The 27,356-nt window shown below is 37.4% G+C and overlaps 8 gene segments (V, D, J or C); all 8 read right to left on the bottom strand.

Annotated features, from left to right (window-relative positions):
* Positions 1–2,199: 2,199 nt before the first annotated feature.
* LOC113092797 (immunoglobulin kappa variable 1-8-like) lies at positions 2,200–2,699 on the bottom strand (the record flags this gene model as incomplete). The annotated part of the segment is given in 2 exon segments: positions 2,200–2,513; positions 2,618–2,699. Coding segments are annotated over 2 exon segments (366 nt in total), but the record flags the coding sequence as incomplete, so codon positions are not given.
* A 555-nt stretch (positions 2,700–3,254) lies between these two features.
* LOC113092725 (Ig kappa chain V region K29-213-like) lies at positions 3,255–3,796 on the bottom strand. The segment is given in 2 exon segments: positions 3,255–3,610; positions 3,715–3,796. Coding segments are annotated over 2 exon segments (408 nt in total).
* Positions 3,797–4,311: 515 nt separating this feature from the next.
* LOC113092796 (immunoglobulin kappa variable 4-1-like) lies at positions 4,312–4,799 on the bottom strand. The segment is given in 2 exon segments: positions 4,312–4,657; positions 4,747–4,799. Coding segments are annotated over 2 exon segments (381 nt in total).
* Positions 4,800–9,022: 4,223 nt separating this feature from the next.
* LOC113092724 (Ig kappa chain V region 3547-like) lies at positions 9,023–9,495 on the bottom strand. The segment is given in 2 exon segments: positions 9,023–9,357; positions 9,447–9,495. Coding segments are annotated over 2 exon segments (384 nt in total).
* Positions 9,496–15,772: 6,277 nt separating this feature from the next.
* LOC113092653 (Ig kappa chain V region 3547-like) lies at positions 15,773–16,252 on the bottom strand. The segment is given in 2 exon segments: positions 15,773–16,110; positions 16,200–16,252. Coding segments are annotated over 2 exon segments (387 nt in total).
* A 3,877-nt stretch (positions 16,253–20,129) lies between these two features.
* LOC113092651 (immunoglobulin kappa variable 4-1-like) lies at positions 20,130–20,892 on the bottom strand. The segment is given in 2 exon segments: positions 20,130–20,754; positions 20,844–20,892. Coding segments are annotated over 2 exon segments (405 nt in total).
* A 2,649-nt stretch (positions 20,893–23,541) lies between these two features.
* On the bottom strand, positions 23,542–24,062 carry LOC113092723 (Ig kappa chain V region 3547-like). The segment is given in 2 exon segments: positions 23,542–23,876; positions 23,981–24,062. Coding segments are annotated over 2 exon segments (387 nt in total).
* A 577-nt stretch (positions 24,063–24,639) lies between these two features.
* Positions 24,640–25,242, bottom strand: LOC113092721 (immunoglobulin kappa variable 4-1-like). The segment is given in 2 exon segments: positions 24,640–24,974; positions 25,064–25,242. Coding segments are annotated over 2 exon segments (384 nt in total).
* Positions 25,243–27,356: the final 2,114 nt, after the last annotated feature.

Raw genomic sequence — 27,356 nt, 5'->3', positions numbered from 1 at the left:
TTTAATTTTATTTGATAACATTTGGCAACAATATTATTAATTTCTTTAAATACATTTTACAAAGAAGCTCTAATTACATTTTACATCTTATATATAGTAAAGTTGTATTTATTTATTTATTTTATTTTGCACCAGTTGTTGTAATTTTAATTATTACATTTTGTCTGCAATGTTGAGAAATATTTGGTGATATTCCATATTTTGACTTTCCAAGCCATAGTTTATCTTTTTACTTGATGTTTTAAATTACTTTTTGTAACACCTGATGTATGCTAACATTTTAATAATTTTTAATTAATGCCCCTTTTTACGAATTTTCTTTATTATTTCTTAATATAATTCAACTGGTGCATGACATAAAAGTATAGTAATGTTAATAATGTAGAGAAAATGTAATTTAATTGCTGCCATCATTAGTCAAAAAGAAGTTCAGTTGATAAACAGTTAAAATAAATGATTTAAACCATTAAGTTTAATATAACTATGTTTATGAGAAGATGTCCTGAATTATTTCTATTTTTAAAATAATAAATTGAAGTAACCAGTTATAAAAAATGTAATATAAAGTTATATGAGATGTTTTAAATGTATTTATTTCAGAAAGTAACAAATTAGCATAAATTTAACTGTATTTCATGTTTACTTTAGAGAAGTGATATATTTATGAATACAGTACACAGTATCTTATACTTGATCACTGTAAAAAATAAATATGTAAAATTTACAGTAAAAATTAAAGCAGTGTTTGCCAGACTTCTTGTTCTTCACTTCCAAAAATGTACAGTATTGTACTGTAAAATTACATGAAATGTCCAGTTAGATTTATTAAAATTTTTCATTGTATATAGTAAAATAACGTTCAGTGAACTGATCAACAGGTTTTCACCGTAGCATTTTTAGTCTTTTACCTTGTAACTTTTTTTTTTTTATTGTAATAATAGTAAATATTAATTCTTCTAATGGAGAATCATTTTAATCTGTTATATGAAGGACAGCATTGATGTGGAGTTACAGTAAAATTATGTACTGATTGTGACTTTCACATTGAAGATTGCAGCTGCAGATGTGAATAACTGAGTGTTTTGTGTTTGTTTGTGTGTGTGTGTGTGTGTGTGTTTCAGCTGGTCCCTCCGTGAAGCCCTCCGTGTCTCTGCTGCCTCCCTCTTCTCTGCAGATCTCTGGAGACTCAGCCGCACTGCTCTGTCTGCTCAGCTCTTACTCTCCACAGGGGGCGCAGGTGAGCTGGACGCTGGACGGGTCAGAGGTCACCCAGGGGGTTCAGACCAGCGCAGAGAGCGAGCGGGACGGACGCTACAGCCGCAGCAGCGTCCTGAGCCTCAGCAAAGCACGCTGGGAAGCCGGCGAGCGCTTCGTCTGCAGAGTAACACATGACGGAGCTGCTCAGGAGACCTCGTTCCTCAAGAGCTCCGAGTGCTGATGTTTCTCCAGTGAAGAGCAGCAGGATTCACAGCAGTCTCCTGATTTACAGCTCAATACTCAAGCAGTCTTTCAATGTGCTGCCATTGCTGTTCATTCAATAAAGCTTCTGAACGCCTTCCATTTGTGTCCGACTGCATCATTGATCAGTGTGTCCTTCCTTCACTAAAGTTTCAGCTGCTGTTGATGGATTGTAATAGTTGAGAACAGCTGTGTTTAGCAGTAAATGTGAACTGAAGCTCTTGGGGTTTGAACATGGTCTCTGGAGACGGAGCTGCTCTATTCTGAGATCATCAGAATCACTAAAGCTGTCAATGCAAATCTGATTTCAGCTCAAACTCACAGTTTCTCTGTTTGATCGGTTAAACGCTCTGAACTGGAACAGTTTCACTTCTGCTCATCAGAAATGAGTTATGAGTAATAAATTCATCATTAGCTTGAGATGAAGAAGTTAAGAAGTTAATGCTAGTTTAATGGTTTGTAGTTTAATGTGCAAAATGTAATGTACAAACCAAAACAAGATATTGCAATATAATTGTTTGCTTTGATATCAGTTTATCTCTCTGTTTTCTGTCTCAGGACAGATCCCAGTCTAATAGAGCTGATTTGACTCCTGACTCAGTTGTGAGCTCATGTGTAGTTGTGTGTTTGGTCTCTGTGTGTCAGTAGTGAGTGATAGTGTTTGAGCAGCTGCAGCATCAGTTCAGTCACTGTGACTCTGACTGACACAGGTTTTTGTACCACGCTTTATCACTGTGTGAACACATAATTACTGTGATAACTCTGACAGTAATAATGTCCAGCATCTTCAGTCTGGACTCCACTGATGGTCAGAGTGAAATCACTGTTAGATCCACTGCCACTGAATCTAGATGGAGTTCCTGACTGGAGAGTGTTTGCAGCATAAATCAGGAGTTTAGGAGCTTCTCCAGGTTTCTGTAAGTACCAGTGTAAAGGCTGAACACCCCAACCCTGGTAAACTTCAGGACTGGTTTTACAGGACATGGTAACTTTGTCTCCTGGTTGAACAGGTTTCACTGCAGGCGTCTGAGTGACTGTCACTCCAGCTGCTGATTCTACATCAAGAAAAATGAATCAACATTCAGAATTCTGTATTTGTTGAAGGACAGTATTTCTGGCACAGATGGTCAGTTAGAATAGAGTATGTTTATCTCCTCACCTGTGAAACAGTAGCTGGTGAAGATCCAGATGAAGATGGTGATGAAGCTCATGGTTGCTGTTGTTCAGATTCTCAAACTCACAGAGTTATAAAACCTCCTGAAGCTTGTGCTGAAATGCAAATCATCTCTATGTAAATCTGTGTACAGCTTACAGCAGATGATGCACATAAAACATTACAGTGTTCAGGATCTTATTTCATGTTATGAGTCAAAAACACATGAATGTGTCTAAAGCTCCATGTTTTCTGATGTTTCAATCACAGTTGCATAAAGAAACAAGCATGTCACTGTGAACTCCGTGAGAGGGCAAAGGTCATTCCAGAGGTCAAAGGTCATCAAAACATCTTTTAAAAGCTTTTTTAATTATTTCAAATGCTTAGAGAAATAAATGATCATTTAGATACCCAAAACTAAAATGTCTAATAAAACTGTGATTAATAAATGCATTTTCTGAGTAATGTAGTTTAATTTATTTACTTTTTTTATTTATAAATAATTTCTAGTTTTCATGCATCAAGAGACATTTAGTGATGATGAGGCTGTTTTTGTGAAAGTCAATCCAATTTTCCAAAGTATCAGTGTGTGAGTGTGTGTGTGTTCATTTGAGTGTGACAGAGGTTTTTGTACGATGCTTTGTCACTGTGTGAACACAAAGTCACCCACACAATCACCATCAGAATCTGTTCTGCAGTGGTAACTCTGACAGTAATAATGTCCAGCATCTTCAGTCTGGACTCCACTGATGGTCAGAGTGAAATCACTGTTAGATCCACTGCCACTGAATCTAGATGGAGTTCCTGACTGGAGACGGTTTGCATAATAAATCAGGAGTTTAGGAGCTTCTCCAGGTTTCTGTAAGTACCAGGATAAAGGCTGAAAACTGTAACCCTGGTAAACTTCAGGACTGGTTTTACAGGACATGGTAACTTTGTCTCCTGGTTGAACAGGTTTCTCTGCAGGCGTCTGAGTGACTGTCACTCCAGCTGCTGATTCTACATCAAGAAAAATGAATCAACATTCAGAATTCAGTATTTGTTGAAGGACAGTATTTCTGGCACAGATGGTCAGTAAGAATAGAGTATGTTTATCTCCTCACCTGTGAAACAGTAGCTGGTGAAGATCCAGATGAAGATGGTGATGAAGCTCATGGTTGCTGTTGTTCAGATTCTCAAACTCACAGAGTTATAAAACCTCATGAAGCTTGTGCTGAAATGCAAATCGTCTCTATGTAAATCTGTGCACGGCTTACAGCAGATGATGCACATAAATCATCTTTTCTCATGTTATGAGTCAAAACACATTAATCTGTCTGAAGCTCCAGGGTTTTCTGATGATTGAAATCACAGTTTCATCAAGAAACAAGTATATTACTGTGAACTCCATGAGAGGGCAAAGGTCATTCCAGAGATCAAAGGTCATCAAAACATATTTTAAAAGCTGCTTTCATGATTTTAAATGATAATTTAGATAACCAAAATTAATGTCTAATGAAAATGGGATTTATACATGCATTTCATGAATAATGCAATTTAATTATTTTATTTACTTTATTTATAAATAATACCTAGTTTTCATGCATCAAGAGAGATTTAGATATGATGAAGCTGTTTTTGTGAAAGTCAATCCAATTATCTTGTATATGAGTGTGTGTGTGTCGTGCAGTTTGTGTTCATTTGAGTGTGACAGAGGTTTTTGTACGATGCTTTATCACTGTGTGAAAGTTGTGCCGCCGATATCGTGGCGACCCAGACAGTAATAATGTCCATCATCTTCAGTCTGGACTCGACTGATGGTCAGAGTGAAATCACTGTTAGATCCACTGCCACTGAATCTAGATGGAGTTCCAGTGTAGAGATCTTTAGCAAAATAAATCAGGAGTTTAGGAGCTTCTCCAGGCTTCTGTAAGTACCAGCTGGTATAATGACGCTGTGAACTATCCATGTACACATCAGTGCTGGTTTTGCAGCTGATCTTCACTGTTTCTCCTGGTTGAGCTGCTGTTGAGGGACTCTGAGTGACGCTGATCTGTCCTCTACTCTCTGAAACACACAACAAGAAGAAAATCAACTCAAAACTTTGACAATATACTTGAAGAAATGAATTGATATCAAACTTGTGCTGCACAAACCTTGAGCAAACGCTGTGAGAGTCCAGATGAAGATGATGATGAAGGTCATGTTGATGAAGATTGCTGTGTGTGTCAGTGATGAAGTGTTAAACTCACAGCACTATAAACACTCTCAGAGCACTGAAGCATCTGATCAATATGCAAATGAACTGATCCTGTATTTAAATGAGCTTCTAAATGAAGTTTGCTCATTCATTTCATCCTGTCAATCATCGTATCTGTAGATCACACTGTCTAATCTTTTACAATTATTTTGACTGGTTATCATCTGTCGGTTTATTACAGGATTGGAATATGATTATGGATTCACTAATAACTTTAAACATTTTGATTATTGATGGTTTTTGTAAATAAATGTATTTCAGCTCAGTTGGTTTGAGGGAACTTAAGAAACATCACTATATATTTATTGTATTTATGTGCAGCTGTATTTTCAGCATCATTCCTCCAGTCTTCAGTGTCACATGATCTTCAGAAATCAGTCTAATATGATGATTTACTGCTCCAGAAACATTTCTGATTATTATCAATGTTGAAAACAGTTGTGCTGCTGAATAATTGAGGATGCTGTAATTTTATATTTAAGGATTCTTTGATGAATATAAAGTTCAAAAGAACAGCATTTATTTGAACATTATAAATGTCTTTTGATCAGTTTAATCGAGTGCAGTGTTAGTTCAGTCAGGCCACGGAGGCATAGGCTCCAATCACTACCACTCTCTAATTAGACACAGAACATATTTACGTGGCACTACTTCTCGGTAAGTGTGCTCAAACTACTTACAAGAGCTATCGCTCGCCCAGGAACTTATCAGACGGCAGGATTCCCACAGAGCATCTCACCAGATTTCAAGTTGTGAACTAAGTGAATTCACCACGTTGTTTATCAAGCGATGGACTGAGAGTGATATGAGGAAGCACTTGATGTAGACACTTTCCCCGCGATTCATCAAACGGTCAAGGCTTTATCCTGTCGTGTTCACCATCATACAGGGTCGTACGGGTGATTGAAAATGCTTGACATTTAATGCAGTGTTTTAAAGATTTTAAAAAAGGTTTAAAAAAAAAAAAAAACTCTGCCGGAGGTTGCTGCTTCAGTCAGCGATGGCTCGAAATGACAAATCATGGTAAACCCAGAACTAAATACTTGAGTGGCCCCTGTTAAGTATGTTTGGTTTTGTTTTCAATGAAACAGTATGCACTTTGAGCATTTAAAGGTAACTTAAACAACATTTTCCCTTCTCAGTTAAACTAAACCTTAAAGGTCCCCTTCTTCGTGATTCCATATTTTACAATTTAGTTAGTGTGTAATGTTGTTGTTAGAGTATAAATAATATCTGTAAAATTCTAAAGCTCAAAGTTCAATGCCAAGCGAGATATTTGATTTAACAGAATTCGCCTACAAAAAACCACCCGTTTGGACTACAGCCCTCTAGTTCCTGCAGGAATGACATCACTAAAACAGTTTTTTTGACTAACCACCGCCCACATGAATTCATAAACAGGGGGCGTGGTCTTGTTGCGCTCCGACGGAGAAGAAGGAAGAGCTGTTTGTTTTTGTCGCCATGTCGTTGAAACGCTGTTTTTTTCATCTCTGAGTCCAATCACCTTTGTTTGGGCTTCACAGGAACGCTGTACTTTGAGATTAATGGTTACAATTTATGTTTAACTCGGTTCCCGAAAATTATAATGCACATTTAATACTATGTGCAGCTCATTTTGCTGAGGACAACTTTCTCAATCTCAATCATTTTCATGCCGGATTTGCACAAAGATTATTCTTGAAAGATGGAGCAGTCTGGAGAAGGCGTTGTTTATGGACCACAACTGGTAAGTGTATTTTATTATTTAAGTTGGTGCGTTTAACAGTTTCTGTAACTTATTACACAAAGGGCAACGCTGTTTAGCTTTGTTAACTAGATGTTAGGGCTGTGAAAAAAAACTAATGCGGTTTTCATGCGTATCTCGTCAGTAAAAACGCTCCTGTGACTATAAATACATCTCCAGCACGTGCGTTCTAGCCCAATCACGTTAGCAGGAGGGCAGCGCAAGCTCAGCTGCTGTCGAATCACAACACAGGAACTGCTGGCCCAATCAGAACTCGTCACGTATTTCTGAAGGAGAGGCTTCATAGAACAAGGAAGTCATCAGCCCGTTTTTGTGACAGTGAAAACAGCAGTATACAGATAGGTGAATTGTGTGAAAAATACTGTGTTTTTTTTACACGCGAAACATGAACAAATGTTATATTGCACATTGTAAACACAATCAAAGCTTCAAAAAAGTGCGTAAAACGGGACCTTTAAAACTGTCGCAATTAAAAAGAAAAGTGAAAATAAAGGAAAGTGTTATTATGGTGTACATTTAAGATCGGCTAAATCATGCACTTAATCATGGACTTAACAGATGAGGTAAAGTTTTATTAATGTTGTGTTTGATGTCATAATTTTATTATATTGCACTAGACCCAAGTAATGGAAGCTTTACAACTAAAAACATAGCAAACAGAAGTTCAACGATTTGCACAATTAGATTAACGCTACATACAAAGTCAATGCAAAGACGCTATGGATCAGGCGAGTCCTCGCATGGGTCTAGAGACGTGATGCCCCGCGTTTGGCGTGTATTCCCCATAATACTAATCTTGTGGATCGTTATAATAGCATATGTTTTCTGTAAAGATATGAATCAAGCAACTCACCTGTTGAGTAAAACACAATCGAGATCGTCATCTCTTTCTTGCTATAGTTTGTCGCGAAACTCCCTCCATCTAGAAAATGCAACACTGATATTGATCATCGCTCTTTCTCTCCTCTTCTCCCAAACTCTTCTTGGTTCGTTTGGTTGGCCCGTACACTTACGTTTACGGGAGCTTTCCTTGTCGCTAGAACCAGCGGCAGATGGTAAACAGTAATTATGCTCCATAAATAAGTTACACAATCCACCATAAAACGTGCAAGAAGAAGTAAATAAGGAACTGCTTGAAGCAAGCTAGTGGTTTGCTGGACGCTAGACACTACTTCCGCATTTGTCCACGACACTGTTGTCATGTGGTTTCTATGTCAGTAAAGGTGGTAAAAAAGGGTAACTAACGTCACTGACAGGCGACTGGACTGCCCCGTGTCAATGTTTAGAAGCCAGAACCCCCAAAAGGAACCATACGGCCAAAGATAAATTGTGTTCAATAAACTCAAGTAATTTGCCAAAGTGGTCCTGTCTGAAATGAGTTTTTTCTTTCAAAAGATAAAAAATAACTTAGTGCCCATATGGAAATATAATATGTTGTATACTGGTCAATATTGAAAGTGATATTTTCATGTGTTACCCATAATGTGATACATAATTTTCACACATACATGTCCATATGTTAATAATATCTATATGATGATATTTTTCTGTGGTATATGTAGCAGCCATATATGTGAACATATGCAATTTTATTAAAACAACATATAGACAAAATGTCTGTATGTTTATACATATATATATATATATATATATATATATATATATATATATATATATATATATATATATATATATATATATATAATGTCCATCTTGCTTACATAATATCTACATGTACAAGTTTTAATAATGGATATGCATGTAAATTGACATATATGTCCAAAAATGCATACATACATATGTTTATGGAAATGTAATAGATGTAGCTGCATTTATTACATTTGTGTATGGGTGATCCCAATTGTTTCAACAGTAGTGTACAGTAACTGAGATCGATCGCTGGTTTTACAGTCGATGGAGAAACTCTGACACACAATATGAGGGTTTTAGGATCATAAATCAGCAGAGACACTGTCTGATCTTTATGTGAAGCATTTGCTGAACCGACCTGAAAGAGAGAGTTTGAAGAGCTGTGAAACAAGGTTTACATATCATTCATCAAATTAAATATGTTATTGAACTGTGAGTTTCTGTGCTGAATTTAAGTATCCTAGAGTTTTGTCATTCATCATTCATTATAGCAGCTGTATCTGTGACTGAAAACAGCTGCATGTGTTTGTGAGACAGATGTTGAGCTTCAATCTCCATTATGTGACGGATCTATAAGAGCACAATGAATCAAATCAAAACCTCAAAGCTGTGCAGATTCAATCAGTCCAGTTTCCAGCATTTCTCTTCTCCCTACAGAGAGTCAGAATATGAGGAGAAAGAGCAAAAACAACAGAGTTTCAGATCCTCCTTTGAGCAGCTGCAGCATCAGTTCAGTCACTGTGACTCTGACTGACACAGGTTTTTGTACCACGCTTTATCACTGTGTGAACACCCAGCTACTACTGATGATGTGTGCACTCTGACAGTAATAATGTCCAGCATCTTCAGTCTGGACTCCACTGATGGTCAGAGTGAAATTACTGTTAGATCCACTGCCACTGAATCTAGATGGAGTTCCTGACTTAAGCTTTTTTACATAATAAATCAGGAGTTTAGGAGCTTCTCCAGGTTTCTGTAAGTACCAGTATAAATCTTCATCTCCATCACTATATCTGCGCACATCAGTGCTAGTTTTGCAGCTGATCTTCACTGTTTCTCCTGGTTGAGCTGCTGTTGAGGGACTCTGAGTGACGCTGATCTGTCCTCTACTCTCTGAAACACACAACAAGAAGAAAATCAACTCAAAACTTTGACAATATACTTGAAGAAATGAATTGATATCAAACTTGTGCTGCACAAACCTTGAGCAAACGCTGTGAGAGTCCAGATGAAGATGATGATGAAGGTCATGTTGATGAAGATTGTTGTGTGTGTCAGTGATGAAGTGTTAAACTCACAGCACTATAAACACTCTCAGAGCACTGAAGCATCTGAGCAATATGCAAACACACTCACATCATTTACCTGAAGACAGTCGCTCATTAACAGACGCAATATACAGTTACTGAAATGAGAAGAGAGTAAAAAATGAATCATTTTCATAATATTTGATCTTCTATTGAACAAGCGGTTATAAATTGCATCATATCATTCAATTGAATGAATAAATTTAAGATCAACTTTAGTTTACTAACCTGACTCTCTCATTTTAAATTTTGAGATTTTATTTTTTACTGTATTTGGATAAAAACATAACTGTTAATTCCCAAATTTTATATTAAATCCATGGATGTTCCTGCAGGTTTTTAACATACATAAGGGTCACCACACATGTGTCTCTGTCAGTCTCTGAGTTTGATGAGGAGTCACGTCACATGATATAAAACACACTCACTTCATTTACCTGAAGACAGCAGTTTTGTTGTTATGTTTGTGCAACAGTTTACCAGTGGGCAGTTAATGCTGACATCAAACTGATATCAAAACTGACATCAAAAAGCAGGTCAAATATGCAAAAAAACTTGACATGATTTTTATTTAATTGAAATTGAATGTTCAACATATTGGCCTACATTCACCTGACCACAGCAATCACCTGACCTTATTTCTCAGCGTCTGGCTTTCTGTCTGTCCTCCAATCTCTTTCTGCTGTCTTTCGTTCGGGACAGAATGATCGGCTCGTCCTGCAGGTTCTGTTCGGACACTTGTTTTCAATCAGAAACATTGGCTGATGTTTGCTGCACATGATGATGCTGTAATTTTGTCACTGAATGTTCAAGTAGCAACATTATTGATGACATCACTAATAATCATTCATGAAAGAGAAAGCGTGTGTAGGTTGGCGTGTGTGTGTGTGTGTGTGTGTGTGTGTCCGTGCGTGTGTGTGAGTGTGTGTGTGTGTGTTATAATCTATTACCTATAAGATCTAAATGCAGAATGAATGCGGTGTATGCGAGTGTAATAAGTTCTAACAGAAGGAGAATGTTTGTTTCACGAGTTCACCCTTACATCTAATCTGAAGGCGAAAAGTAGGCATATTTGGGCGTGCTTTCCTGGGGAAGGGGTCTGGGCCCGGAGCATAGCCGAACCCAAATAACCCCCCCATCCCTAATTTGGGATATATAGATTAGAAGTGAGGAGTTGGGGTGGAGGAGGGATGCCGAAAAACTGTAGTGGGACAGGAGGTAGGAAGATTGGATATATGTATGCTCACTACTGGGGTTCACACTGCGACCGAAGGGAGCCGTGGGTCTGCTGCACTGGAAGAGGAGCCCTAGTCCGATGCTGAGAAGGCAAAGAGACGCGACTGAAGTCCCCCATATCGGTTTTATGAGAGGCACGGTTTTACGCCTCGGAGGGTTCTTCCAGGCTCCGTAGGGGGTCCACAACATTGATGCATTGGATGGAGGGCTGTCACAACGACCGAAGGGGGCCTGTGGCTCTGCTGCACCGGGAGGGAGAGCCCTGTCTGATGCTGAATAGGCAAGGAGATTGTAAAGATGGCTGGAGGGCCCTTACTTTGACCGAAGAAATGATGACTGAGAGGCTTCGATTAATCAAGTAGACAACATGATTTAAAACGCAGATTTTTATTTTTTTTAAAATGTCTGATGAACAACAACCGATGGCCTCTATCTGATTATGTGAGAGGGCCCTTTTGAGCTGCTTAAGTTTAGGGCTGAAACAATTCCTCGATTACAAAAAAATGATCCAGGCAAATTCCTCTGCCTCAAAGCCTCTTTTAATTTATTTTAAATCTCACATCAGGTTCTTTCGCAATGATTATTATTATATATATTTTTTTTAAATGTGACAACGCATTTTTGTTGGCGGAAGGAGACAAGCGCTACCTCCGAAATCGCATACTGCAAGGAGTCAGTAGTGTTTTGATTTGAGGGCGTAAAGAGAATTACTAAAATATTCGATAGCTACAGCCCCAACTTAAGCGGCTGCCCCGATGTGAAATGAGTGACTGGAAAATTTTCTGTGGGTATGCCTGATTGAGCAAGGATCAGTTAAGGTTTATATTAAGTCATTGATGAAGAGAGGGTCCAGCGCGAATTTAGATTGAGCGTTCCGGAGTTGGACATAAAAGTGAGCCTGATGAAGTTGAATTGGAGAATGGACTTAATTTTTTTTTTTTTTTTTTTTTAATACACATGTAGTGGCTTTTTCTTTCTTGGTCCACCTTTATTTAATGAAGTAAGCGAAAATTTTGTTATCAAGTATAGACGAATCAGACTTTTTTTTTTTTTTCTAGGCTCCTGCGGGAGCGAGAACTGCTGCGGCAGTGGTGAAATATAGGTAAAGGCTCTTGCAGAAGCAGACACTGCTGCGGCAGTGAGGAAAAAACAGAAAAGGCTCCTGCGGGAGATATGAAAAAAAAGGCTCCTGCAGGGGCGGGCACTGCTGGGATGGCTGAAGTGAGGATTGACCGTTTTAGATAGATAGGGGGATGTTAGGGGAGATAGCTATGGTAGATAAGGAGTTTGAGTGAAAGGGGATGGGCTGGCGCTAGAGGGGTTGGCTGATTTTTTTTTTTTTATATATATAATCGGTCTGACCACTAATAGGTCTTGGTACCCTCTGCCCTCTAACAAATCTGGAGCTGGAGGCCACTGAACAGAAAAATGGTTAGTAGCATGAGAGAGCAGAAGAGTTGAGGGCGCGTTTACGAATGGAGGTGGCCTCACGTTTGCTTCAGTAACGTTAATTGCAGTAATGTGATATTCAAATTCAAGCGGTTTCTAAAGATTTACTCTGCATGCTTTTCATATTACAGTCCTAAAAAGACAATAGAAAATTTACTCACACTTGCTGTCCTGCGGCAAAACACGAGGGTAGTTGCGTTTTAGAAACATTTTGAGTAATCATGCCAGTAAATGGTGAAATTTATGTCCCTAAATAATTGGTCCTGCCAGAATAATTGCATGAAACTTATGTCTGTATCATCTCAGTGAGGTTTAAACATGCAGAGTAGAGCAAATATAATGTCTTCAGAAATTTCAGTGTGGATGACAACTCTGGAAAAATGCCTTTGCTTCGTGGTTAAAAAGTGTCATCGTCATCCGACAGAGTTAAGTTATAACGTCGTTTAACAAACTTTAGCATCTTCATAATCGCATTCTATATATAAAGTTTATTTAAATTGTTCAGGTGAGCAAGCACAAGGTTTTCTTGCATAATTAGAATTTTAATTGTTTGGTCAGACAGTTCATATATTGGTCTATATATTCAAGTCCATAAATCGGGGATTAAACGTGGAATTATGTTTTGGATGCTAAATATGTAAACAAGCATATGTGCACAGTACCTATAACTGCACTTTGCATTTTGCAAGATTGACATGCTAAATGGCTAACTGACCCGGTTTACTCTCATCAATTTGTTTACGAACGAGAAAAGATGTGTATGAGTTCATGGCATTTACGAATGACAAGAATCCGTTTAATCAACTCGACATGTGTACCGGTTCAGTCCTTTCGTTCACGAATGAGAGCTCTCGATCTCTTTCAGACTCATATGAAACTTGCTCAGTGTGGATGACAACTCTGGAAAACTCTTCATTAATGAGAGTAAACCGAGAATGATTCGTTCACCTAAAAGATTTGTTCAAAAAGAACGATTCTTTCACGAACGACACATCACTACACCGCATGGCCTTCGCCACTAGTGGAGGTAGCATCAAACTGCGCCACGGCCGAAAAAGTGAGAGAGGCTTGCAGCGGTGAGAACTGGGGCGATCCAGCATTATAAGAGAGCCCGGTCTTGGCTGGACAATAGTGTTGTCGAGTGAGGCAAGCTCGGGGATTTGCACGATCTTTTGTCCACAACGTGTGGCTTGGCGAGAAGAGCATGTCACAGTGTCTGGGTGGTGTTCCCTGGGGTTCCACTAGGTGTCCTCCTTCCAACGGTGTCTGTCACCTTATCAACTTCCTGTTCCCTTATTTGGTCACCTTCCTCCTTGTTTGAGTTAATTGATTGTTCCCCACCTGTCTCCAGTTCCCTTATCACCTTCTGTCTATTTATACCCGGTCTGTCTTAGTCTGCGTTACGGAGTCCTTGTCTAATGTCTAAATATTATTCATGTCCGTCAGTTCGTGCTGTTGCCTTGTCTTCTTGTTTGTTTATGTTTGATTTGGATTCTCTGGTTTTGACCCTGCCTGGACTGTTTACCCTTTTGGATATCCCCTTAATAAATGTCATACCTGCAATTGGTTCTCTCTCCGTGTTTCCTGTAACACCGATCGTGACAGAGCAGGTGACGGGATGACGCTTGTTGGTGTTCAGTGGCCGTGTTTGGCGGGGTAGGAGCGATCATGGGTCCAGCAAAAGCGGCAGATATGAAAAATCCCTGGTATAGATATCTTCGTCAGAAGGAAAATTGGGCCTGTGATAAGATGACAGACAGAGCGAACCAAATGCTGACAAACTGTCCATGCAGAAAAACTGTTGTGGGACAGGAGGTAGGAAGTTTAGTCTCACTGTGTGTGCTTTAGAACGAGAGGTAAGTGATTATTACACACTTTTGATTTGGTCTTTCTCTTTAGACCTTTGGGGAGTTTTCCATTTCCTGTCATGAACACACACTTCCTGTTCAGTATCAGTATTTTTCAGAGAGCCCTTGCTAGTCGCTGGACGTCACGGTTCCAGAACTGTCCATCCGGCTCGGGTCAAATATTCCTCAAGTGTAATGAGTTTAGGTTGGATGCATGTTCAATAAATGTTATTTTGATTCTTTTTGTAACAAATTGGTTGAGATGCGTCTTATTCTTTCTGATAAAGTTACAGTTTTGACCCTAAATTGAATTATGCATTTGAGAAAAGACAAGAGACACCTTCGACAATGCCTAGAAATCCCCAAAAGAGTATCTGGGTCAGGGGCATAGGGTCGTGTCCTTATGATTAGAGTCAGACTTGTGTGTGTGTGTGTGTGTGTGTGTACTTGGATGAATGAAATGCAGAGCACAAATTCTGAGTATAGCACACCACACTTGGCCACACGTCATGTCATTTTTAACTGAACTGAATATCTGTCATGACCATAGATCTCTATACATATCTACAATCAGAGCGGAGTAGATTCTTACAAATTGTAATCCGTTACGGTCTCCAAATTACTTGACAAAATTTTAGAAACATAATCCACTACATTACAATTTTAGGTAATATAATCAGACTACTTTTAGATTCATTTTGACCTAACTCGTTTATCACATTGATTTATATCGATAATCTTGTACCATTGATATAAAAATGCAAATAAAAGAAAATGTAGTCCATTTTACTTGTTTACCTGTATGTCATATGACTATTAACCAACTTCACAGAAACATGAACATGCCAATGTGATACTTGATTAATAACATGTTATTAATATATTAAGTAAATATATATTAGATGAAAGAAGTTCTGCTGACAAAAAAAAAAAATGTTTGGGAATCCTCGCATTGCATGTAAATAAGAAATTTGTTTGAAAGAGAAAATGCTGCAATGTTGAGAAAACACTTATTAAAAAGTGTAAAAATCTGAAAAAGTGTAAAAATCGTATATATCACCTTTACAGAGGCAGTTCACCCTAAAATGTAAATTGTCATCATTTGCCAACCCTCATGCAATTTCAAACATGTATGATTTTCATTTTTGTGTAAACCACAAAATATATATTTTTTCCAAATGTATTCATTTTTGTTTGATTTAAATGTCAGGTGAATATGTGATGCAGATCAGTGACTAACAGTGAGCAGCAAGAGAAAGTCCAGGAACAAAGTACAGAAAGATCATGAGTATAGGAAAAAATAAATAAAGAAAGAAAGAAACTCAGCATTAGATTTCTTGTGAACGAAAACACAATGCTACTACACAATGACTTTACTATGTGACTTTGGCATGAGATATGAGTGTACTATAATGTAAAAAAAAAAAAAAAAAAAAAAATCTGTTTGCTTTGATATAAGATTACACTCTCTGTTTTCTCTGAATCTGAGTATAGTTGAGTCAAACCCGTCTGTCACAGGACAGATCCCAGTCTAATAGAGCTGATTTGACTCCTGACTCAGTTGTGAGCTCATGTGTAGTTGTGTGTTTGGTCTCTGTGTGTCAGTAGTGAGTGATAGTGTTTGAGCAGCTGCAGCATCAGTTCAGTCACTGTGACTCTGACTGACACAGGTTTTTGTACCACGCTTTATCACTGTGTGAACACCCAGCTACTACTGATGTAGTGTGCACTCTGACAGTAATAATGTCCAGCATCTTCAGTCTGGACTCCACTGATGGTCAGAGTGAAATCACTGTTAGATCCACTGCCACTGAATCTAGATGGAGTTCCTGACTGGAGAGTGTTTGCAGCATAAATCAGGAGTTTAGGAGCTTCTCCAGGTTTATGTAAGTACCAGCTGAGTAAGTACACTGAATAAGTTGTACTTCTGTACACATCAGTGCTGGTTTTGCAGCTGATCTTCACTGTTTCTCCTGGTTGAGCTGCTGTTGAGGGACTCTGAGTGACGCTGATCTGTCCTCTACTCTCTGAAACACACAACAAGAAGAAAATCAACTCAAAACTTTGACAATATACTTGAAGAAATGAATTGATATCAAACTTGTGCTGCACAAACCTTGAGCAAACGCTGTGAGAGTCCAGATGAAGATGATGATGAAGGTCATGTTGATGAAGATTGTTGTGTGTGTCAGTGATGAAGTGTTAAACTCACAGCACTATAAACACTCTCAGAGCACTGAAGCATCTGAGCAATATGCAAACACACTCACATCATTTACGTGAAGACAGCAGAGACATCATTTTTCCATCTTTACTAGGAGTGTGACGAGACTCTTACCCCACGAGACGAGACGAGACGAGACACAAGACTCGGTTCACAAGAATGAGACAGACAAGATTTTTAGACTCTTTAAAAGAAATCCTCAATGATGAAATATATAGGGGAAAACAGTCTTTTATTCAACTTAAAAACACAAATGCAAAAAAATGTAGGTGCATTTTGTAAATCAACATAATTAAACTAAACTTCTGTTTTAATGATTTGTGTGCAATTATAAACAACAAAATGTAAACTTTTAAAATCCATGTAAAATTTAGTCATTTTTTTATTATTTATATAAATTGGAGATCATAAGTCTCACGATTCTGAAGAAAAAAGATTACAAAACTAAACAAAATAACATAATTTAATAATGGTTCTAATAAAAATGTTCACAGCTTAAGTCTTTTAAAAATAAATTAATGAAGGAGTCAGTGTCTCAATTAATAAAGATCTGTTTCACTAATGGAAAGTCCTGAATGAATGATTCAATGACAAATGCTTTTTAAACGGACCGTTGTCGCCACCTGCTGGAAGAAGAGGATAAGCGTTACAATACATACACCGGTAAGATACTTTAGTTTTGATCGCTACTGTACAGAATAAGTGTTTATAACCAAACTATAAACATTTATCACAGTACTTATGTTAGTTAGAGTGTTTGTAACAGAAATAATGATGTGTGGTTGAAAAGACTGTTTGTATTGCTCTTTCTGGATCAGCAGCGGCATGAATGATTCATTAACATGGACAGCAACAAAACATGCTCCTCACTCTCCACTGACACTCACAATGTGAAACAGTCGTAACAGACATAGCAGAATCGTTGTCGTTCAGGAATAAGATCGCGTGGGTGTTTGAAAAGAGATCGTGACCTTTAAACGATTAATCGTGCAGCTCTAATGTAAAGACTGCAAATTGTTTCGTGAGGATATCTCTCTCTCTCTCTCTCTCTCTCTCTCTCTCTTTTGTTCATTGAATAACTCAAATAGAAAATTTTTCAGTAGGCAGGGGGTTCTCGATATTATCTCTATTTCGTCTGCAACACTCATGATTTACGTTGTTACTATGGGTCAAGCTTCTTTCTCCAAACAAAGTTGAATTATCATTTTCATTCAGAATTTATGCTAAGAGCATTTAAAACCTGTTACAGAATCAGATTTTATATCAATCCATTTTACTGTATAACAGGTCAAAGGTCATCTGATAGGGAATGAGTCATTATTAAAGCAGACAAACAGAATTACTTTAAATCACGTGTTTTGAAAATGTGATGAAAGCATTTTGGAAATTATGAAAAAATGTTTTAGCCTTCAATCAACGTTTTCCTTTTTTAATGAAATGTTATGTTGTTAAAGAAGAAACCATGAGTGCTGTTGAGTCTCATATCAGTGTGTCTGTGTGTTGTGTGTGTGTGAGTTTGTGTGTGTGTGTGTGTGTGAGTTTGTGTGTGTGTGTGTGTGTGTGTGTGTGAGTGTGTGAGTGTGTGTGTGTGTGTGTGTGAGTGTGTGAGTGTGTGTGTGTGTGTGTGTGTGTATGTGTGTGTGTGTGTGTGTGTTGTGGAGTTTGTGTTCATTTGAGTGTGAAGGAGGTTTTTGTACGACGCTTTCACTAGAATGAAGCACTGTGGTACACTTTTGGTGGAGGAACTAAACTGACGATCAGAAGTAAGTCTTTCTTAAATGATCTAATATAAATATATAATGTGTGTGTGTTTCAAATAGAGGTTTAATGTTATTTGATAACATTTGGCAACAATATTCTTCATTTATTACAACAAAAAAAAATGACTTAAAATTACTAACAAACTCTACGTACACTTCCCATCTTATTTATAGTCAAATTTTCTTCTATTTTATTGATTGATTGCATCAGTTTTTGTATTTTAATTATTACATTTTGTCTACAATGTTAAGTCATATTTGGTGACAGTTCATATTTGTACATTTTAAACCATAGTTCATAAGTGTACTTTACTATTTTTACACCTGATGTATGCAAACATTTCAATATATTTGAATTAATGCATTTTTATGATTTTCAATTATATCTTAATATATTTCAATAGGTGCATGACATAAAAGCTGAATAATGTAGACAGAATATAATCTAATTGCTGTCAATGTGAGTCAAAAAGACATTCAGTTGATAAACATGTTAAAATAAATGATTTAAACTATTACGTTTATGTATAGTTGTTTATAAGAAAATGTCCTGAATGAGGACTGTTTTCAAATGAATAATATATTGAAGTAAACAATTATAAAAATATCACAATAAAATTATCAGAGATGTTTTATAAAATAAGTTTAAACATTTTACTTATTTCAGAAAGAAACAAATTAGCATTTTACTGTACATCATGTTTACTTTAGAGAAGTGATATATTTATGAATACAGTATACAGTATCTTATACTTGATCACTGTTAAAAATATGTAAAATTTACAGTAAAAATAAAAGCAGTGTTCGCCAGACTTCTTGTTCTTCACTTCCAAAAATGTAACAGTGTTGTACTGTAAAATTACATGAAATGTCCAGTTAGATTTATAAAATTTTTTTCACTGTGTATAGTAAAATAACGTTCAGTGAACTGATCCACAGGTTTTCACCGTAGCATTTTTACAGTCTTGTGCCATTAAAATAACTTTTTTTTATTGTAATAATAGTAAATATGAATTCTTCTACTGGAGAATCATTTTAATCTTCCTTCATGATATTTGTGTTATATGAATGAAAGTAGTGATGTGGAGTTACAGTAAAATGATGAACTATTTGTGATTTTCACAGTGAAGACTGTAGCTGCAGATGTTAACAACTGTGTGTCTCTCTCTCTCTCTCTCTCTCTCTCTCTCTGTGTGTGTGTGTGTGTGTGTGTGTGTGTGTGTGTGTTTCAGCTGGTCCCTCCGTGAAGCCCTCCGTGTCTCTGCTGCCTCCCTCTTCTCTGCAGATCTCTGGAGACTCAGCCGCACTGCTCTGTCTGCTCAGCTCTTACTCTCCACAGGGGGCGCAGGTGAGCTGGACGCTGGACGGGTCAGAGGTCACCCAGGGGGTTCAGACCAGCGCAGAGAGCGAGCGGGACGGACGCTACAGCCGCAGCAGCGTCCTGAGCCTCAGCAAAGCACGCTGGGAAGCCGGCGAGCGCTTCGTCTGCAGAGTAACACATGACGGAGCTGCTCAGGAGACCTCGTTCCTCAAGAGCTCCGAGTGCTGATGTTTCTCCAGTGAAGAGCAGCAGGATTCACAGCAGTCTCCTGATTTACAGCTCAATACTCAAGCAGTCTTTCAATGTGCTGCCATTGCTGTTCATTCAATAAAGCTTCTGAACGCCTTCCATTTGTGTCCGACTGCATCATTGATCAGTGTGTCCTTCCTTCACTAAAGTTTCAGCTGCTGTTGATGGATTGTAATAGTTGAGAACAGCTGTGTTTAGCAGTAAATGTGAACTGAAGCTCTTGGGGTTTGAACATGGTCTCTGGAGACGGAGCTGCTCTATTCTGAGATCATCAGAATCACTAAAGCTGTCAATGCAAATCTGATTTCAGCTCAAACTCACAGTTTCTCTGTTTGATCGGTTAAACGCTCTGAACTGGAACAGTTTCACTTCTGCTCATCAGAAATGAGTTATGAGTAAGAAATTCATCATCAGCTTGACATGAAGAAGCTAAGAAGTTAATGCTAGTTTAATGGTTTGTAGTTTAATGTGCAAAATGTAATGTACAAACCAAAACAAGATATTGCAATATAATTGTTTGCTTTGATATCAGTTTATCTCTCTGTTTTCTCTGAATCTGAGTATAGTCGATTCAAACCCGTCTGTCACAGGACAGATCCCAGTCTAATAGAGCTGATGTGACTCCTGACTCAGTTGTGAGCTCATGTGTAGTTGTGTGTTTGGTCTCTGTGTGTCAGTAGTGAGTGATAGTGTTTGAGCAGCTGCAGCATCAGTTCAGTCACTGTGACTCTGACTGACACAGGTTTTTGTACCACGCTTTATCACTGTGTGAACACATAGTCACCCACACAATCACCATCAGAATCTGTTCTGCAGTGATAACTCTGACAGTAATAATGTCCAGCATCTTCAGTCTGGACTCCACTGATGGTCAGAGTGAAATCACTGTTAGATCCACTGCCACTGAATCTAGATGGAGTTCCTGACTCAAGAGTGTTTGCATAATAAATCAGGAGTTTAGGAGCTTCTCCAGGTTTTTGTAAGTACCAGGCCAAACAATGATATTGACCTAGGAATATGTACACATCTTTGCTGGTTTTACAGCTGATCTTCACTGTTTCTCCTGGTTGAGCTGCTGTTGAGGGACTCTGAGTGACGCTGATCTGTCCTCTACTCTCTGAAACACACAACAAGAAGAAAATCAACTCAAAACTTTGACAATATACTTGAAGAAATGAATTGATATCAAACTTGTGCTGCACAAACCTTGAGCAAACGCTGTGAGAGTCCAGATGAAGATGATGATGAAGGTCATGTTGATGAAGATTGTTGTGTGTGTCAGTGATGAAGTGTTTAACTCACAGCACTATAAACACTCTCAGAGCACTGAAGCATCTGAGCAATATGCAAACACACTCACATCATTTACCTGAAGACAGCAGTATCTTTGCTCACAGATTCAGAAACAAACACTCATGATTTACTGCAGGTTATTTCATCATTTATTCTGGGTTGAGCTTCTTCCTCCAAACACTGTTTTAATGATCAGTTTCATTCAGACTTTGATTCTGAGAGCATTTAATATCTGTGTTACAGATTTGATATCATGCATGATACTGTATAACAGGTCAAAGGTCATCTGATACAAATCAGCATCTAAATATTGCAGAAGATTTAATTATAAAGCCGGTGAATAGAATTAGTGTAAATGTGAGGAATGTATTTTGGTGCTGATTATGAAACAAATTATTTTAGTCTTCATGCAATAGCAAGTATTATTTTGAAGATTATTTTTTTTGCTGCTCTTTACAATAATTCATGTCTGCTGTTGAGTCTCATATCAGTGTGTGTGTGTGTGTGTGTGTGTGTGTGTGTGTGTGTTTGTGTTCATTTGAGTGTGAAGGAGGTTTTTGTACGACGCTTTCACTAGAATGAAGCACTGTGGTACACTTTTGGTGGAGGAACTAAACTGACGATCAGAAGTAAGTCTCTTTAATTCTATTATAAAAATGTGTGATATTTTAATTCATTTAGTTTATTATATTTTTGGATGATTTCAGCAAACATTTGTTAGCAAGATAATTTATTAATTATAAAAACGTTTTTAGATTTCATATTGTTTACATGTATTTTCTATTTTACCTTAAGAATTTAAATTATTATTGGTAATATTTGATTGTATTTTAATATATGGACAGCAGTATTATAAGATATTTTCAATTATTTCTTTATGTATAATTTTGTCAAAAATATTTTACAATTTTAACAATTAAGGGATACTGACAAAATAAATTGCATAGATGCTATCATCAGACAAACAGAAATTTACTTAATGAGCATTTTTAAATAAAGAAGAAAGAAAGGAGAAGAAAGGTGGAAGAAAACTCTTAAATTTGCTGATTATGATTGTAAGTGACGTGACTTATAAATAAATAAATAAATAAAAAAACATTAATAACTGAAACTTATGGTGAGAATTATAATTGATCATAAATGTCAAAATAGAAGAATATTTTAAAAATACATTTAATATTGAAAGTATTAGTTACATTGGTTTTTTCTAAATCTTACGAAGGAATTAAAAAATATTAATCAATTTTCAATGTTTTAAAAAATGTACTTGATATAAAAATGTTATGTAACTTACTAATCCTGAAAAATATTTATATAATTTATTTAAATTTTATAGTTCATACAGCTGTTAAAGGTAATTTTTCATTACATGAATAATTTAACATCTTATTTTTACTAACATTTCAATGTGTTTTAATAAATTCACTGTAATTCTATAAAATCTATGTAATTATTTCTTGAGAAAGAATTTAGCTATAATTCTTGGTACATTTACAAATTAAGATTTTTTTTAAAGCATGAAACACAAGTTAATGTGAAATCATCTTAATTTTTACATTGTTTGATTTCTGCTTCTGTTGTGTGTGTGTGTGTTTCAGCTGGTCCCTCCGTGAAGCCCTCCGTGTCTCTGCTGCCTCCCTCTTCTCTGCAGATCTCTGGAGACTCAGCCGCACTGCTCTGTCTGCTCAGCTCTTACTCTCCACAGGGGGCGCATGTGAGCTGGACGCTGGACGGGTCAGAGGTCACCCAGGGGGTTCAGACCAGCGCAGAGAGCGAGCGGGACGGACGCTACAGCCGCAGCAGCGTCCTGAGCCTCAGCAAAGCACGCTGGGAAGCCGGCGAGCGCTTCGTCTGCAGAGTAACACATGACGGAGCTGCTCAGGAGACCTCGTTCCTCAAGAGCTCCGAGTGCTGATGTTTCTCCAGTGAAGAGCAGCAGGATTCACAGCAGTCTCCTGATTTACAGCTCAATACTCAAGCAGTCTTTCAATGTGCTGCCATTGCTGTTCATTCAATAAAGCTTCTGAACGCCTTCCATTTGTGTCCGACTGCATCATTGATCAGTGTGTCCTTCCTTCACTAAAGTTTCAGCTGCTGTTGATGGATTGTAATAGTTGAGAACAGCTGTGTTTAGCAGTAAATGTGAACTGAAGCTCTTGGGGTTTGAACATGGTCTCTGGAGACGGAGCTGCTCTATTCTGAGATCATCAGAATCACTAAAGCTGTCAATGCAAATCTGATTTCAGCTCAAACTCACAGTTTCTCTGTTTGATCGGTTAAACGCTCTGAACTGGAACAGTTTCACTTCTGCTCATCAGAAATGAGTTATGAGTAAGAAATTCATCATTAGTTCTAGATTAATAAGCTAAGTTAATGCTTTAGTTTAATGCTTTATAGTTTAATGTGCAAAATGTAATGTACAAAACCAAAACAGCATATTGCAAAATATTTTTTTTTTGCTTTGATATCAATTACACACTCAGTTGTGAGCTCATGTGTAGTTGTGTGTTTGGTCTCTGTGTGTCAGTAGTGAGTGATAGTGTTTGAGCAGCTGCAGCATCAGTTCAGTCACTGTGACTCTGACTGACACAGGTTTTTGTACCACGCTTTATCACTGTGTGAACACCCAGCTACTACTGATGTAGTGTGCACTCTGACAGTAATAATGTCCAGCATCTTCAGTCTGGACTCCACTTATGGTCAGAGTGAAATCACTGTTAGATCCACTGCCACTGAATCTAGATGGAGTTCCAGTGTAGAGATCTTTAGCATAATAAATCAGGAGTTTAGTAGCTTCTCCAGGTTTCTGTAAGTACCAGTGTAAATGCTGAACACCCCAACCCTGGTAAACTTCAGGACTGGTTTTACAGGACATAGTAACTTTGTCTCCTGGTTGGACAGGTTTCACTGCAGGCGTCTGAGTGACTGTCACTCCAGCTGCTGATTCTACATCAAGAAAAATGAATCAACATTCAGAATTCAGTATTTGTTGAAGGACAGTATTTCTGGCACAGATGGTCAGTTAGAATAGAGTATGTTTATCTCCTCACCTGTGAAACAGTAGCTGGTGAAGATCCAGATGAAGATGGTGATGAAGCTCATGGTTGCTGTTGTTCAGATTCTCAAACTCACAGAGTTATAAAACCTCCTGAAGCTTGTGCTGAAATGCAAATCATCTCTATGTAAATCTGTGTACAGCTTACAGCAGATGATGCACATAAAACATTACAGTGTTCAGGATCTTATTTCATGTTATGAGTCAAAAACACATGAATGTGTCTAAAGCTCCATGTTTTCTGATTATTTAAATCACAGTTGCATAAAGAAACAAGCATGTCACTGTGAACTCGGTGAGAGGGCAAAGGTCATTCCAGAGGTCAAAGGTCATCAAAACATCTTTTAAAAGCTTTTTTAATTATTTCAAATGCTTAGAGAAATAAATGATCATTTAGATACCCAAAACTAAAATGTCTAATAAAACTGTGATTAATAAATGCATTTTCTGAGTAATGTAGTTTAATTTATTTACTTTTTTTATTTATAAATAATTTCTAGTTTTCATGCATCAAGAGACATTTAGTGATGATGAGGCTGTTTTTGTGAAAGTCAATCCAATTTTCCAAAGTATCAGTGTGTGTGTGTGTCTGTGTGTGTGAGAGTGTGTTGTGTGTTCATTTGAGTGTGACAGAGGTTTTTGTACCACGCTTTATCACTGTGTGAACACATGTTGACTGTTGATGTAGTGTACACTCTTACAGTAATAATGTCCAGCATCTTCAGTCTGGACTCCACTGATGGTCAGAGTGAAATCACTGTTAGATCCACTGCCACTGAATCTAGATGGAGTTCCTGACTCGAGAGTGTTTGCATAATAAATCAGGAGTTTAGGAGCTTCTCCAGGTTTCTGTAAATACCAGGCTAAAAAATTATACTGATTTTCGTATATGTACACATCTTTGCTGGTTTTACAGCTGATCTTCACTGTTTCTCCTGGTTGAGCTGCTGTTGAGGGACTCTGAGTGACGCTGATCTGTCCTCTACTCTCTGAAACACACAACAAGAAGAAAATCAACTCAAAACTTTGACAATATACTTGAAGAAATGAATTGATATCAAACTTGTGCTGCACAAACCTTGAGCAAACGCTGTGAGAGTCCAGATGAAGATGATGATGAAGGTCATGTTGATGAAGATTGTTGTGTGTGTCAGTGATGAAGTGTTAAACTCACAGCACTATAAACACTCTCAGAGCACTGAAGCATCTGAGCAATATGCAAATGAACTGATCCTGTATTTAAATGAGCTTCTAAATGAAGTTTGCTCATTCATTTCTTCCTGTCACTGATTGTATGTTTCTAGATTGTATCCTGGAAAGTCAGAGAAAATATTAGATGTGTTGGTGATGGTGGAATTATTTCCGACATTAAAACTTGTTATTAACGTCAACATCCTAAAAAAGTTTCAAATGAATATGTCTGAAACTGATACACGAAGTGAATAATTTTTTACCTAAATGATTTACAATTTATTTTAATAGATATTAAAAATATAAAAGGTGTGCATTGTAATGAAGAGATTACTGTTGTTTTTATGACTCTAACTCCTTCTCCTCAAATGCTATCGAGCTTCAAGTTTGCATTTGAGTCCATTTGGTTGTGAAAAAGTAGCATCATTATATATGGTTTACAGTTTATTGTAATAAATATAAAAAATATAAAAGATGTGCATTATAGATGACACCTAGATGAACAGTTTACAGTTGTTTTAATTACTGTAAGTCATTCTCCTCAAATGCTATTGATGTTAGAAAAGTGTATTTCAATATCGCATGCAACTTGAGAGAAGGTCACAGTTTTTAAAATTTGTAAGTGTCCAGGTACAGAAACCGAATAATTAAATGTAAAATAGTACTGCATAGTCTTCACTGTAAAAATTTTTTTTTATACAGTCAAAACTAAATTTATTCAGACACCTTCAACATTTCTCACATTATCACAGCTTAGAAAATGGTAATAAAATATGACAAGAACTCAGAGTTAAAGGTACAGGTTGTAGTAACTTCCAGTAGAGGGCACACTACCAAAACAATAACAATCGCGTGGTTTGATGATGCTAAGAAGGAGCGCGGAATGAAGGTAATAAAAAAAAATTACCATGTTTTTACTATGGTAAATATGAGTTAAGGATAGCGTTTATAATAAACCCACAGTCAGCGGCGCCGCTCCCAGCACGTGCATCACGCACTGTGTGTAGGGCACCAAGTGCTGAGGGGGCACCAAAAATAGTTTTTTTTTTTTTAAATGCCGGTATTATTTCATTAGCCTATAGAAATATAAGGCACATTTTAGCCATGTATATGTAACAAAAAAGGGGGAACAAGAAAGATATTGAATAATTGCTCTAGTCTAGTCCGGTCTAGTCTAGAAAGTACGGGAAATATGCTGCATGTGCGTGCTGCTGCTAATCGTAATGCACCTTGAACTTGCTGACGTTAATGTTAGCATTAGCAAACTATGTTATTATAACTTACAATGTAAAGACATGTTTCCACGCGTCTGGAGGTCTCGCAGCACAGTAGACGCGAATTCTCCTCATTCGCGCATCTAGCTACAAGAGATTCTGAGTTATGAAAAGGACCATTGCAAGCTGATAGCGACCGGCTTTTGTGGTGGAAAATTGGCAGTAATACCCCCACCTTGCACAGCTGTACCTGAGTGTCCTGGGACATCAGTGCGGTCGGAGCGCGTCTTCTCAACAGCTGGACATATAGTAAATAAAAAACGCTCTTCTCTGGACCCCGAAAATTTTGCCATGAAACTTCATGCCAATAAATAAGAAATATTGCTGACTTGAGGGTTTCCAGCTCTTTCTTTATGTTTGTTATTGACGTTGAAAAAGGAAACGTCTTTTTTTTAGACATGGAAAATCAATTTTACACTCGATTCAATGAACACTTATGTCTTAAAAATCAAAAATGATTTTTTCACAAAAGTGACAGCCCTAGTACTTATTGATGATTATTTAATTTAATTTATTCAAAGTGACATTGAATTTGCAAAAAAAAAAAAAAAAAAGTCTGGATTATTTTGATATTTTTTTTATTTTGCTATCCTGTTGACTGTTTACAAAGTCAGCTGTGAAGATTTTCTTTCTCTTTTTAGTGTTCTTAAGTTTTATACTGTGATGCTGCTATTGTGTGTTATTGGTATTGAGTTATGTTTGGTAATAAAAAGTTAAACTGGCAAGAACAAAGTTTTTTTTTTTACTTTCTCGGTGTCGGGGGCATCATAAAGGAATTATGCTTAGGGCACCAAAATGGCTAGCAGCGGCACTGCCCACAGAAGCCACAAATTTACAGTTGTCTGAGACGTCATGAAATGTTCTTTAACATCATAAACCATAAAATGTAGTCAGGCCAGGGTTCTT

This window comes from Carassius auratus, unplaced genomic scaffold, assembly GCF_003368295.1.
Source record: "Carassius auratus strain Wakin unplaced genomic scaffold, ASM336829v1 scaf_tig00214714_1_2670353, whole genome shotgun sequence".
NCBI classification, from domain to species: Eukaryota; Metazoa; Chordata; class Actinopteri; order Cypriniformes; family Cyprinidae; genus Carassius; species Carassius auratus.
This window is presented reverse-complemented; position numbering and strand designations above follow the sequence as displayed.